Consider the following 15,460-nt stretch of genomic DNA (forward strand, 5'->3'; position numbering starts at 1 on the left):
GCAGTAACCTGTACCCCACGGGGGTCTCGGTTTGAAACACTGCTGGGAGGTGTTATTTCCTAGCTTCATCTTCACGCCTTCTTTGTATCTCACAGCATGTCCAGTGCGTGTGGTTTCAGATACAAGAAGTGATTTTTTTTTCTTGGTCTTTTTCCTTTTTATCAGTACCAGGGATCAAACTCACGACTGCCTGCTTGCAAGGCAGGCGCTTATGCCGCTGAGCCAAATCCCCAGCCCCCAAGAAGTGATTTAATAACGTTGATCAACATAGGCCATTTAATATTCCTAGCAGGGGAAAAATATCACATGGCCAGGAGACAGCTCTCAGGGTTGCAGGTGTATTCAGTATGATTTACTTGCCTGTTACAAAAAGTAGCTTTGGCTACTATAAAACATGGCTTTTTGTTAGTATGTAATTTATAGATCTTTCATCATAAAAAGAATACCTTAAAATATCATAAAAAGTATACCTTAAAATATGCTAGAAAAACTTTTGTAAAATTTTGTAAAAAATTTTGGTAAAATATTTTTACCAAAATTTTTTTATAAAAATGTAAAAAATTATGCTAGCAATTTTTTACTACAGTACAATCCTCTGATTGTCTCAAGTAATTATAAACTTTGAATATATCAGAAACTGGAAGATTTAAAAGCAATTCAATTATGCTTTAACAAAAATCAACTTGACATGGTAGCTTATGCCTGTAATTCCAGCTACTCAGGAGGCTGAGGCAGGAGGATCACAAGTTTAAGGCCTGCCTGGGCAAGTTAGTAAGGCTCTGTGTCAAAACAAAAATTTTAAAGGGCTGGGGGTATAACTGTGGGTTCCTTGGGTTTGATCTCTAGTACCAGGGTAGGGCTGGAAGACAAGTAGTAGGTACAAGATATCCATGGCCAGTCTCTGGCTATTTTGAGGGGGCTGGAATGACCGCCCCCCAAAGTGGATGGATGAATTTAGTCACGTTAAATTGTGATTCAAGCAGACCCCGAAATGAGTTTCTCTGTAGCCCATCACACCCCGGACTGTGCCAAGAAGCCACTTTCTGCATAACCACGTCCTCCAGTACCCAGCAGTGCCCCGGAATCCCTGTCCTTCCTTCTTGTGGCTTTGTCTTTGAATCTCACGTGCAATTCTTAGAAAGCGGACAAGGACAGGCACAAAACCAAGTCATCCCTTCCCTGGCTGTCCCGACCGCCGTGAGCTGCCGAGGACCTGATTGGCCTCTGCTGGAGGCCACAGAAGGGCTCTGCTGTCCACACCATGGGAGCACATGGAGCTCACCAAGCTGGTGGCGGCGTCCACCTGGCAGCCTTCCCAGAAGAATCCCGAGCCTCGGGATCAGAGCGGGACATCCAAGACAGATGTGACAAGGAAAGAGCTACAAGCAGGAAGAGAAAGGAGCCCGGGAGGCTGACGAGCATTGATAACAAACCATGGGAAATCTGACCAGCAGGACAGTGCTCCTGCAGCGCCCTGCAGACAGCAACGTGGGCCAGTTCCTTTGTTTCTCTACCAACTCAACAGGAGATGAAAGATCTGTTTTCTCAAATTTGTCTGGTGCAGTCCCAAGACCTGCATTCAATTCGATTTAACAAAGTGTCATTAAACAGAAGAAATGCACCAAGTAAGTTGAATGTCATGGTATACACCTGTAATACCAGCACTCGGGAGGCTGAAGCGGAAGGATTGCCATGAGTTTGAGGCAGCCTGGGCCACACAACGAATTCAAGGCCAGTTTGAAATACATAGTGAGACCTTGACTTAAAAACAAACAAAAAGTTATCAGGTGATAAGTGTCCATAGCATAGTTGTCTAGCAAAATCCACGACACACAGAAGGATATGTGTCCTCCTGAAAGACACAGCCTTTGAGACGATTACAGGACGTGAAGGGACTGTCCTGTCCCTCTGCACACCCTGGGGCAAGCGGAAGCTGGGGAGATGAGAGCTGGGGGGCAGTTTTGCTCAGGTGGAATGTGGTTGGAGAAAGCTGAGTAGGCCTGGACCACAGCTCTCAGGGAGGCTTCGAGTGCCAGGCTGGACCCTGCTCTGCAGAAGCAGGCAGTGTGGATGGTTGTGCACAGGAGCGATTCACTCTGGAAATGGACCGTGTGTGAGGGGTGTGATGTCCATCTAGGCAAGAGGTCCCGCGGGTGGGCTGGGGTGTAGGGAGCAGATCTGAATTGGCGGGTAGACTGTGCCCCCTTACAGCAGCACAGGCAGCCCGGGCGGCTTCCTGGGCTGCTGCTGGCTTCCTGTGCGGGATGCAGGGCCCCTCAGCAGGGGCCCCGGAAGGAAGCAGAGTGATGGGTCACTGGCCCCGAGCCCTGAGAGCTGCTCACTCGGGAACGGAAGCTCACCCTGCCCATCTGTACACAGCCTCTCTCTGCTCTGGCCGCCACCCCCCAGCTTAGCTCAGGACACAAGACAGAAAGCTCTAAGCTGCTGCCCTGAGCTGGGGAAACAGGAAGGAGTGCACCTCACACCCGTGGCACCCACCTGACTCTGCGTCTCTATTCCCTAGGTCTACAACTCCGGAGACAAAACACATTTTTCAGACCTGCAATATTCCAGGACTGGGAGGGAGTGTCAGGGGGAAAGGGGCTTTCAGAGACATCAGACTCCCACGCATTTTCTGTCGGTGCTGGGTACACCAGGTTTGAACCTTTTCTGTTACAACAATAAGGAGACAGAAGAGATTTCCTAACCTCCCCCAGCGCCCACGCTCACAGGTTCTTGTGCACCCTTTGACATCCTCCCCATGCTCCGGGTGTGTGAAAAATAGAGTGACACATGCAATTACCCTGCTTAGCACTGAAATGGGGCTTAACTACTTCCCTCTTTTGCCCTTCATGAGAATAAGAACGATCGCCCTGCAGGATGCCCCCCAGCTCGGCTGCAGGTCCCTCTGTTTCTTCTCACCGCGTAATATTCCACAATGTGGGTACACCATGACACTCACTTGCTTCCCTTAACCGACCTCTGATGACTTCTAGTCTGTGTCACTAGCAAACGAGCCTCTGTCACAACCTCTTCTGACCGCACATGGCACAAGGAAGGGCCGCCAGAGCTGAAGGCATTTTCTGACTACGTAGGGCCTGATGTTTTTAGGAAATACACAAAACAAATTCATGACAGGGTCCCCTCCCCCAGAGTGCCAGCTACTGCTGGGGATCAGGCCCAACCCTCAGGAAACAATGCACCACAGCATCCTGGGCTGAGCCCAGCAGACTCCAAGCAGCTGCACGAGGCCAAGTTTCCCTTCTGCAGAGCGACAGGTGGGAGAGAGAACCGAGGCCCTAAAGTCCTGCAGCCTTTCTGATTCCCAGGAGGACAAGGTATGCACAAGGCACCATGGCAGAGTCCATGCAGAAGACACGACTCAAACGCTGCCTTTAGATGACAAAGAGCTGAGGTCCCACACAGATGTTCACGTGTGTCTGCTCGGCACAGTGACAGAAAGCAGTCCCCCTGCCCAGTCCTCACATTTCCAAAGACTATCACCCCACCAGGCCTCTTAAAGACATGACAGATTGTCCAGCTGAGCTGCTGCAGAGCACTGCATTAGCAGCAACTTAAAAATGCAACCCCTCTGGCCAGTATAAGCTCAGAAGTGCTCCCAAGCCTTCCCTCCTGCCCCTCCCTGCCCCAGGCCAGCCACTGCTAAAGCACGTGTGCATTGTGCACACACATGCACGCACAGGCGCACACATACTGCATTGTCCTGTGCCTTTGAAACAATAGCAGCCATGTGAGTGGTTCCTGTCTCTCTGGAAAATAACACAAACATCCTGGGCAAAAGCAATGCTGAAGCCTAGGTGATGTGCTTTAAACAAAAGCCCTGATTTCTCTGGATAGAAACTTTGTTAAAACGCCGCCAGCTGCATTGCTACAGGGTTGGTCTTTTACTCTAAGCTGTGATACTCTGTTTGCACCCAGTTCAAGTTCATTTAAACACAACATATCCAGGAACCTTTTAAGTTGATCCTGTCAGGGAGAAATGTAATTGGAGAGCTCAGTGCTTGTGCCAGGTAAATACCCCGCCTTGACACTGAATATCTGTATCTCTAGCAGGGACTTCCGAGAATGCAATTGAAGCTGGAGAATTAATGTGCTTTTTATCTCAAGACAGTGGGACGCCGAGGAAAAATCCATGAATGTCTCCACTACCTCTGCCAGTCTAAAATTAGCTTCCAATATGTTTCCTAAACATTAGGAAAACAAGATTCCCTCCCCGATGGTAACACGCATGCCAAGTTTGTAGCAGTAATTTTGCCAGTCACACTGCAGGAAACCAGGGCTTTCACTGAGGAGGAGTGAGATGAAACAAAACCTAATCTGCCACGTGCATGCATCTACTTCTCAGTAGAAACCAAGTGCACTTGACCCCTGTTGCACAAGGCCAATGGCAAAGGCAGCCGAAGTCTGAGACACAGCCCCAGACAGGGAGAGGACGGGACTTCCTGTGACCCCACTGACCACAAATGAGGCTGGAGCTTCCCCTGTGAGTGCAGCCCCTGCTCCCACCCCCAAGCCCCACCCTGGACACTCTGCACAGCCTCGAGGTGCCTCTGCATGTGAAATCTAGATTCAGGAGTCTGCACTGCAGACCTGACATCAAAACTCAGCCACTGTCACACAGTGCTCCATGGCTGGAAACCCACACTGCAAGCTGGGTTCCATGGAGATCGTGGTCCCACTCTTCTACCCAGGGCCAAAGTTGGTGGCCCCTCCTTGCACCCAGGGACAGGACAAGGCTTGACCAAGGGCAGCAGCACTGTGTGCTGCAGACATCTGCCCCGACCAGTCAAGGCCTGTCCTGTCCCTCAGAGCACTCCGGGGACATCTGGCCCTCAGAGACACTCTACCGCCTTCGTCCTGACCATGAAAGAAAACTAAGGGAGGTGGCAGGAAACAAGCCAAAGAGCCAGGAGACCTGGGCTGAGTCCACCCTTGGTCACAGGCATCACTTAACACAGGACAAGTCCCACAGCTACCAGGAACTGCTGTCTCCTCACCAGAAAGCGGGGATCGGACCTGACCGCTCCCTGGGCCTGGGAGAAGATCAGGTGTGTGAAGGGAAGTCCCACAGATGATCCCAGTGACTGCGTCAGGACGACAGGGTGGCCAAGCATGCAGCCCACAGCAGAGCAAGGAGCAGGACCAGCCCTGCACTCTGGGGTGTGGAGATCTGGCTGATAGATCATTGCCAGAGGGCGTGTCAGAACCCCTGGGAAGCTGGGTTCTGCCCCAGTGAGGTCGATGCCATGCATTAGGGATAAAGATGTAATACAGGCACTTGGAAAGGCTTCCCACACCTGCAGTCCGGAGCTAAGCCTTTCCATCGGTGCCTCAGAGATGATAGGGCTGTGACGCCTCAGCCCACTTAAGGGAAGCTTCCTACAGAAGTAATGAGATACTCAGAACAACTTTGTTTAGGATTGTTCCTAACAAGACTGGGCGTTTAACTCAGTAGCACAAGCGCCTGCCTGGCAAGTGGGAGGTTGGAGTTCCATCCCCATTTCTTGTAATGAAACCCTAACCCACACCCCTCAAAAACCAAAACAAACATTGCTCCTAACAGCACTATTCATGATAGCACCAATGAAAAGAGAACCAAAGTCTAAGCTAGGGAGAGCCCACCGAAGGAGTTAGAACACAGCCCCCACCGCCAACCCGGGAAGATACACCAATGGCCAGCCAGCAAAGAAAAGTGTAAGACAGTCAATAGAAAATGCAAATCACACCACAATGAGATGCCCCTGCTTATACACGGATGGCTACAATGAAACAAAAAGGAAAAGAAAGTAACACTGATGAGAACAAGAAATTGGGACACTGTTGGGTGAAAAATGGTGCGACTGTTATGGAAAATAGTTTGGTAGTTTCTCACTAAGTTAAACCATGACCCGGAAATTCCACTCCAGGGTACTGACCCCAAAGCACTGAAAATGAAAACCTAAGCACAAACGTTCACAGCAACGCTCACCACAGGAGCCAAAGGTAGAAACAACCCAAATGTCCAACAAACACCACCGGATGAACGGATAAACCACCTGCAGTTCCCTGCACGGTGGAAAATTAGTCAGCCAGGAAGGGAACTGTGCTACAACGTGGATGAACCTGGAAAACATCAGGCTCAGGGAAAGAAGCCAGGTACGAGAGCCTCCCATTACATGAAATAACCCAGCCAGTCACACCCACAGAGACCGGAAGCAGGCTCGTGGTTTGGGGGGTCGGGAGGAGGAGGGAAGGGGAAGTGACTACATAACGAATTCAGGTTTCCTCCAGGTGACAGAATGTTCTAGAACCGGATACCGCATTGACGGCACAACCCCGTGAGGGCAACAAATGCCACTGAGCTGTGGTTTAAAATGGCTGGAACAGGAGACTTCGCATTATAGGTACTGTGCCACACGAGAAAGTAGCTGTACTGCAAGCCAAATACTTTAGTTATTAACATGGGCCTTTTAGGAGTGTACTGGGGCTTGGGAGATGTGAGGGGGAGGAGACTCTGAGGTCTGATCCCACTTTCCAGGACGCGGACGTGCAGAAAAGCCAAGGCTCAGAGGAAACACATGAAAACGTTAAACAGGCTATTGGCAGGTACGTTCTCTTCTGTGTTTCTGTAATTCCACAAGGCCTATAATATTTTCTTAACGTTATTTGTATAATAATAAAAAGAATTTTTTTAAAAAGATGGAACCCCTTGACATTTTTGAGCACACAGAGGAAAAGACAAAGAGAACAGTGAAGAATCTGAGAACGACTGATGTCTGAAGGTGAGGGCCAGGGGGGTTATGGGCGGGGTGGGGGTCCCAGTGAGTGGTGGACGGAGGCCCTGTCCAGCCCAGAATTGTGGGACCAGACCTTCAAAGTTTTGAGAGCCATGGGGGCTGCCAACTTTTGGTGAACCACGATGATGTTCAAACACTGGCAATTTGTTCAATATTTTTCAAGCACCGCAGACCAAGCAAAACACATCTTCAGATCAAATACAGCCCACAGACGCCAGCTGGTAGATTCTAGTTTATAGAAACATCAGTGTTTAGCCTGGGGAAAAATGTCTTTGGAAGGACAGAGCAGAAAGTCCAAGGACTGGAAACGTGACTCCGCTGGGGGAGGTGGGCTCCTGGGTCTCTGGAAGGAGCCCCAAATCAGGTAGGCGATTCCAGATGCAGAAGTGGTACAGGGTTAGCAGCCTGGATTCCAACCATGGATGCTGTCCTCTAGCAGCGTGTGCGCGCGCACGCGTTTGTGTGTGTGTGTGTGTGTGTGTGTGTGTGTGTATGTGTGTGTGCACGCGCATGCGTGTGCAGGCAGGGGGATGGGAGCCGCCTGCCCACAAGCATCCTGAGACATCTACAGAGTCTGAGTCCTGTGGGTCACTTTGGGTCAGAAGGCAGACTGGGTCAAAGCTTCTGAGTGTGGCTGAGTATCAGACACTTGGACAAAACTGCAGGCTTCTGAACCCCATCCCAAATCGCAGGCTGAGTTCAGAGAGTCTGGAGAGCCTTGTAGCCACCTGACAGACAGTTCTGGAACTCAGTCTCCAGCACCTCCTGCCATGTGAGGGCTCTGTGGTTGTCACCTCGCTGCCAGCAGGCAGGACATGGAGAGGGAGCAGCCCGGCACCCTCCCTGCATGCAGCCACCTAGTGAGGTGGGAAGTGGGGCCCTCCACCCTGACTCTCCAGGACAGGGACAAAGCCGGGGGGGGGAGTCTCAGGATGGCCCCATCACCACCAAGTACCAGGACCTCCCTGGCCCTACCCACATGGCCCACCTTCTTCCAACCCAATCCACACACAGGAGGAGGGGACCCAGCAAGGGCCAGTTCACAGCACTGAACCATGAGACACTGCAGAATCCAGGGAGTGGTACAAAGTCAACAGTGACATCGTGCTGGGGGGGGTAGTAGGTTTTCTGGAAGGGTCAATATTAACCTGGAGCCCCCAGGTAACAACAGAGCAGGAATGACAGGGTGAGGGAACAAAGTCCACAGAGGCCCACAGGTCTGAGGGCTCCCAGCCAGAGTGGGGAACTGTGAGCCACTCGGTTGGCACAGGAGGATGTAGAGAGGGGCCAGACCAGGAGAGCCGGGCAGAGCTCTGCAAGAGCTGTCCTTTTCCCTCAGGGCATAGGAGGAGGGGAGGCTTATGCCAAGACAAGAGTCCCATCAGGCAAGACAGACCAGCTGCCTGGAGGAGGCAGGATCTGCAGCAAAAGCTGGGAGGAGGCCACCTGGGTGGCTGCAGCAGTCCCTCAGCTGGACGCTGGACACAGTGAGCTCCAAAGCAGGCATCCAGATGTCGGGCAACACAGAACCACACGTCTGTCCTCTGTTCACACCCTGGGCACCCAGAATCCCAGAGCCCTGTGACACACGGGCAGGACATAGAGGATGGACAGACTTAAGCACTGTCCTTGCCACCCTCCACAGGAGACCCTGGGGACTCCCAGGTCCACCCCACAGGTAGAAGAACTTGGGAAAGTGCTGAGAACACACACACACAGCATGCTGGCGGTCACGTTACCCTTAGTAATGCAGTAAAGAAGGTGCTCCTTGGCCTCCTCGGTGGCCCACCCAGGTCGCATCCTGCTCACCCAAAGCCAGGCTGGGATATTGTTCCCAGAGCCCATTTGGTGAAGCTCTGGCCAACGTTTGCCCCATTCCTCTGCCCCACCCTGAGTACTAAGCACCCTGACTGGGTTGCTATGGCAGGGAGGGCGAGTCAAGCAGCCTCTTAGGGTGACTGGCATTTTGTGACCTCTCAGCTGTCCGTTTTGACCTTTCATCATTCCAGCAGCTCAGTGGCCAGGAAGGGACAACATGCATTGGAAAATGAAGCTGCCTCCCGCTTCCTGCTTGACACATGCTGTCACCACAGTGCCCAGGTGGCACCGTGGGGCTGGAGCCACCAGCCAGCTTCTTCTGTCACATTTATCCTTTGCCATGAGGACCTTTCCTGTGCAAGGGTAGGTAGCACTGAGTCCAAATCTGCCTTCCCAAAAAATGTTACAGAAAGAAAGAAATCAATCCTGTATGGTTGATGATCCTTTATATTTGGGAAATCAAAGGAAAACAGACACTAGGAAATTGCAAATGTTCTCAAAAGCAAGCCTTCCCCAAAATGCACTTCAAGGGTCCCTTCTACCCCTCTCAGACAGAGCTTTCTTTTTCTCAAAAAAAATCTTCCTACTGTTAACCTCTGTTGTTCCTAGAACTCATTCCTCAACTCTAGAGAACAGGTTTCAGACATCGAGCACTTTGGGAGTTAGATTTTCCCTATAATATTTGGAGGTCCCACTGAGATAACTTCGGAGGCAAAGGTCTGCTTCTGTTTTACACATCCTGGACTGTGACTTGCGTAGGTAACAGAACTTTCTATGCCTTATGTTATGCCTTTGCCCACTGCTTAAAATTGGTCATGCTTTGTCTCATATAATTTTATTAAGTTGATGATAAATTTAAGTTGAAAACATGAAGTGTTACGATCCTTTAATGGGACATTTTATTCCTGTTTTGTGTATGTTGCATTTGGACTTAGCTGCTGAATTTATTAGTGTTCCTTGTTTGATCTGTTTGACTTGTTTGACTGCTGTGGTTTGTTGTCTTAGACAGCAGTGCCAGGGAAACATAACATTAGAGCATCCCCTGATGAGCTTTGATATGAAATGGTCTTTCTATGAAATCTAGTTCATATTCAGGAAATATACGTGCCTATTACAAAACCACAGGACTCTTTACACCAGTTAAAAGACACTAGGTTGGTGGCCACTCAGACTGGGAGGACGGGTTTCAGGAAGACAGACTGGCCCTGATCCTCCTCTACACTGGAGGAAATGTCAGTCTTTTCTGCTTCAGTTTCCTTTCTGTTCTGATCTGTGGTGAGGAAGTACCTTAGCTCTCGAGATCCCCCACTCTCCCTTTCCAGGCTGTGAATGCCGACTCATGGGAAAGCTGTTTCAGCAGCTCACCCTGAGTGTGAGAGGAAAAGCCCACCTTTCTCACTGATCTCACTTTGGATCTTCTCTGCCAGTTTGCACTATGATTTTTTGTTCCTTTTGGCACATAAGATTAGAGCAAAAAGAACTCTGAACTGTCCCTACCTTTTCCTCCTAACAACCAAGTTAAGCCCACAGACAATGAGCACTTGCTAACACCAAAGACAGGAAAGTCATCTCAGGTGAGGCACACATACCCTGCTCTGGGTCAGATGAGACGTGGGAATGTTGCCCATCCCGGAGAAGACACATGAAAGCTGTGTCCCAGCTAGTGTTCTGGGCAAGTCTCCCTCTGGAGCTGAACCTGAGACCCTGTGGAAAGAACCAACTTCTGGGTGAAACCAGAAGGAGCTATTTGCAAAACATCATCTTACATGACCAAAACACACTCAGGCTAAGGGAGGACTTCCAACCCCCCAGCATGTCTAGTCATCATTTATGTGTACAGGAAAAATGCTTCAACAATTTGTGGGCTTGGAAACCTTTATCATAAAGTCATAAAGCTCTAGAGGATGACCTGGCTCAGGCTTTTACCTAACCCTCACAGAACTTGGACAAACAGTGGTTGCTCTGCCAGCTGGTCAGCCCTAGAGAAGCTGCCTCTCTTAAAGCTTCCCCAGCACCTTCAGGTGAATCCCCACCGAAGCCAGCGGACCAGTGACCAGACAGGAGCTGGATCCTCTGGAGACCAATCTCTGGTTGTAAGGACCAGCAGAAACTTCGAGAGCAATGGAGATTGTCATGGCCAGGGCTGCCCCTGAGGGTTTCTCAGTGGAAACTGGCCCTCACTGCCCAACTGGATAGCCAGCAGGGAAGGGTCCACTTAAAATCATACTTTTCTCTCTCTGCTAGTAAATTAGAAACTCTCCCCAAATTTTCTCCAAATTGCTGGGAGTTAACTTTAGACTCCCCTCCCTCCAGATGTCAGGCTGAGGCAGCTTGCAACAACTGTTTGCCCTTCACAGAGGAAAACAGCTCTCAGGGGGCTGGTTTACATTTTTGCCTAATATACACTGAGAGTAGAAAGGAGATTTGAGCTTTTTCTTTCATGTGCATCTAAAGGACCAATAAATGTGCCTTCATTAACATGTAAACTGTGGTTGCTAGATGATGGATGGAACTTTAACCTGCGAGCTTCAGAGACACAATTCTAAGTCAAACCCTTAGTAAAATGTGGCCTTGTCCTGCTGCAGAGGAAGGCTGCCTAGGTGATTAGGAGACAACACAGGTGCCTGGGCGGCATCCTCACAGGTAAAATTCCTCCAAGCCATTTGTTTGCTTTGGTCTACAAAGCTGATCTCCTGTGCAGCTTGAGAAGCACTCCAACTCCTTTCAACTCACTTTTTGGTATCTGCAACCTCTTTCATAGGACTAGAAACCAGTGATTTAAGGCTAAGCAATGCTTCTGTAAACACGGTGATTACAGCTGAGATCAAGGGTAACTTGTGTGTACAAAAAACATGGGAGTAGGTACATGAGTTGCCAGAAGATAAAATTATGCACCAGTGTGCGGGTGGGCAGGCCAGCTGGACCTCATCTCCCGGTCCCTCTTCAGATGGCAGCCACCTGCCCTAGGTGGCATCTGTTTGAGGGACGCCTTGAGGGTATAAGAAATCAAATAGAAATTAAAGGGGACACCCAATTCTTCCTTTTTGCATTTCAGATGGGAAATGGATGCTAAAATCTCTTACTCCTGTGGAATGTATTCTTAAGTACCGGAAAATGTTTGGTCCTCACACACTGAAAAAGAGCAGTTTAGCATTTTCAGCATCTGCACATGGTCCACCTATCCCTTGGAGCCAAAATGGTGTACAGAGGGCAGTAGTGATGACGATGGTCTCCTACACCTGGAGTCATACTGTAAGAACGAGGAGAATGATCCAAATGGCCTTATGTTCAGACTTTCTTTGCATTAAGAAATAATCCTTATTCGTGTTCAAAATGTAAATGTGAGCCACAGGAAAACCAGACATCTAGGTCTTTAAGGAGCAAGCCTGAGGCTCCTCCAACTCAAACTCTGGAGCTTAAAGAGGAGGTTTCCAAGACAACCTTAATGGAAGTCTGGCCCCCTATTACTGAGTCTGGAGCCCCCTACTCCCTTCAGATCCTGAGGATGGGCTTCTAGGCCAACCATCACTGACACCTCTACCGGGCTCTACCCATCCTTAGCTGATTTTGTTCAAGGTCCTCAAAGACAAAGTCGCTCATAGGAAGTAAGAGGGGAATCCGGACTACCTGAGTACAGAGTCCTTTGCTCTCAGCAATCTTCAGCACATCAAGCAAACTTTAGGACAGTTTTCAGATGAGCCTGGTGAGTACCCTGAGGGCTGCAGAGGATTTACCCAGACCTATGAGCTAGGCTGGAAAGATGTCGCGTTAATGTTAAATCAAACACCAGCTTCTAATGAGCAACAAGCACCTTCCAAGCTGCTACTGCATTTCGGATGAATATCATACTATAAACTTTGAAGACCAGAAGACCAACAGCCAGGGAAACAACCAGTTCCTGCTGGAGCCCAAGCAGTCCCCGCCCAAGACCTCTACTGGTGGGAGGTTAGAAAAGGAGGATTTCCAGACGTGAATCCTTGAAGTCTAAGGACAAGAACTAAGCCCTTGCATTATTTTAAATTGTCAGATATTCAGCAAGAGAAGAATGAGAATCTCTCTGCCTTCTTAGATCATTTACAGAAGCATCAGTAAAACACATCCCTAGCAGTATTCGATAGAAAGATTCAATAGAAAGACAGATCATTCTTAAAGACAGGTTTAAACACAGTCAGCTTCAGATATTTTTAAAAGCTCAAAGGATGGCTTTTGCTCCAGTAGCTCACTCAGTGCTTTAGCATAAATCACCTCCTCAGCACCGCACGGGAGGAAGCCGAGGGGAGAAAACAGAGACCAAGAGAAAGCAGCTGCCTTTGTTGCAGCCTTGAAAGAGCAGACCCTAAATCTGTTCTCAGGGCTCTAAGAGGAGCTCAATGGCCAGGCTCAGCTGCCACTCCTGTGGACAGCCAGGCCGCCCTGAGAGGGACTGCCTGAGAGGCCCCCACACCGGCCTGGCTGCAAAAGTAGCCACCAGGAGGACTCTGAAGTGAGGCCCCAGGGTCAGACTCACCTTCCCTGCTGGTCTAGCCAGGCCGCAGGGCCCCAGGCTCCCTGCCTCCCCCTCAGGCGGGACTGCCATGTCCGCCTGTCATCTCTATGGAGAGCCCTGAGCAATCAGGGCCGGAGGAAAACCACAGCCTACTGCTGGACATGGGCACGGTCCCTTTGTCCTTCCAGGCCTCATACTGCAGTACAGAGTCATCACAAAGAACAACTCGTTTAAGGTAACCAGGATAACAGCCCAGCTCGCACCCTGGAGAGATTTTATCCTGCCTAAATACTACACCCAGGTCACCAGCTAATCAAAATGATGCTTAGATTTTTGATTTTATAATACATATCGGAGTCTGATGTCACAAAATATCAGACTCCATCAGAAGAGGCGTCTAAGAGCCAGCAGGTCACAATCACTATTCCCGTCCCTAAAGAACAGTTTCTAGAGGTTTCTGTCCACTGTGGTGCTCACGGTTGATTACTCATGCGCTAATTTCCTAAAAATGTCTTTATTTTTGCCTTGAGGCAAAATGACCTGAATGACCATACAGATAAAACCAGTGGCACAATGCCAGGGTCCTTTTACTGGGATCCTCCTGATCAACCTTGTTGAGCGAGGGTTATATGACATATCAAGGCTGTAACTATACTTGGCAGGCCTTAGAGATACCTCAGCTAGTTTCTCTCCCTAAATAAAAAAGTAAAATTAATAAAACAAGCCATTCTCCAAAATCAGAAGCATCAGACATGCTCACAGCCGCACAGGGGGCGCTTGTGCAACTATAAAGCTTAATGTTGCGTGCAAATCCCGGACCTTCCTGCTAACATCTCAGTAGCTGTCCAAGACACCAGACGAGGGTTAATGGTAGGCAGGTCAGACTCTGAAATCCCCTTCTCCTTAGCCTCTCTATAGAAAGCCATTACAGGCTCCTCCTGGTGGAAACCCTTGTTGCCTATACTCATAACAATCCTGCTGATCTTAGCATTTGCACCCTTAACTGTTTCTGTGGCCTTGTCTCCTCCAGGTTAAAGCTGCCTCAAGACAAGACAAGCACACCTGGTGCCTATCCAGGGCCTTCAGCAGGACCCTCTGTGGTGTATCTCTGACTGCTGCTCACAACTACGACCCTCTTCAGCTGGAACCAGGCAGAGTGCTCTTCAGTCCTCCTCCCTCACGGCACTCAGGGTACCTCTTCAGAGGACGGAATGTTATAGACAGCTAAGGTAGGTAGAAGCATTATGGGCAGGCAGTCAGGGCTGGGCCCTTGAGGTCAGTGCAGAAGACAGCTGCTGAAGGCCAGGCTTCAAGAAAAAGAACCACTCACCATGTTCTCCCGTAAGGGATGAGCAGTGATTGAGATTCTAAGTAGACAGCAATCACCTTGGGGTGGGGACCAAGCCTCCCCACCCACCCCTCCAAGGAAGGCCTTGTCTGCCCATCTGCACTTGCTACATTACGGGACTTGCCCCCCACTTTGATCCCCATTTAGTCTATGTTTGCTGTAATCTTCTAGGTTGACCAAGGTTTTATTTCACCTCACACCCATCCTGTGATTTCCCACTGGATCATATTACCTAAGCAACTATATTTGTAATCTTATGATTGATTACAGTTCTGTCCACCTTAACCCACCTCACCTCATGGCTTTGCTCAATAAATACCCTTGGGAAGCAGGGTTGGTGGGCAACCCACCTTCCGGGGCCCTTCTGTCCCCTCAGACAGAAGCTTTCTTTCTCTCAATAAAGTCTTCCTACTTTAAAAAAGGAACGCATCACAGTCCTGAAAGTAAGCGCTGGAAGCCCAGCCACACCCGTCATCAGCTGTGCCCCAAGGGATGTGGAGGAAAAGCTCGTGGATGGCGATGGGCTTGCTGTGGCCTCTGGGTGGTCAGTTTTGCAGCAGTCTCGGACAGCATTGGTGAGCTTTTAAAGCTTCCTTCCCTAAGCTTCCTACACAGAGCATCTTACTCCAGGGCTCTGAGAGGTCTCTAAGCGACCTCTCTATAAGGGGTGCCCTTGTAGGTGCCCTCATAACGAGTGGCTGCCACCTTCACCCTCAGAAAGCTAGGGCTCTGACCCGCCCCACCTCCCTATCATCCTGGGGGAATCAGGGACAAACAAGAGCTGCGAATAAGAGCCGTGAGCCCTCCCACTTTCCATGTCCTAAGACCAGGAGCAGTCAGCAGGCAAAGCTAAGCCACAGGCACAGCCCCTACCTTATCTTCCAAGAAGAGCCTGTGCGCTGACCACTTTCCAACAGGCCCTGAGGGTCACCCTGGAGGACAACACCCTGACCTCTGGGCTGGCTCACAGCCTCTCTGAAAAGGGCAGAACGAGGCAGGGCTGTGCAGGGG

The 15,460-nt window shown here is 49.9% G+C and overlaps 1 protein-coding gene across 11 annotated transcripts in view; it reads right to left on the bottom strand.

The window, feature by feature from the left end:
* The window catches only part of Ankrd44 (ankyrin repeat domain 44), a 233,877-nt gene that overhangs the window by 168,391 nt on the left and 50,026 nt on the right, over positions 1–15,460 (bottom strand). For 10 of the 11 annotated variants that reach the window (XM_063259498.1, XM_063259494.1, XM_063259493.1 and 7 more), the window contains exon 1: positions 10,205–10,258. The exons of the other annotated variant lie outside the window; for it this stretch is intronic. In XM_063259498.1, the coding sequence (XP_063115568.1) occupies positions 10,205–10,243 (39 nt within the window). In that variant the 5' untranslated portion in view covers positions 10,244–10,258. Of the gene's footprint in view, positions 1–10,204; positions 10,259–15,460 lie in introns of those variants that run through there. 11 annotated transcript variants of the gene reach the window in all.

The sequence above is a fragment of the Cavia porcellus genome, unplaced genomic scaffold, assembly GCF_034190915.1.
Source record: "Cavia porcellus strain 051 isolate PalLab524CR breed Dunkin Hartley unplaced genomic scaffold, mCavPor4.1 scaffold_12, whole genome shotgun sequence".
Lineage (NCBI taxonomy): Eukaryota > Metazoa > Chordata > Mammalia > Rodentia > Caviidae > Cavia > Cavia porcellus.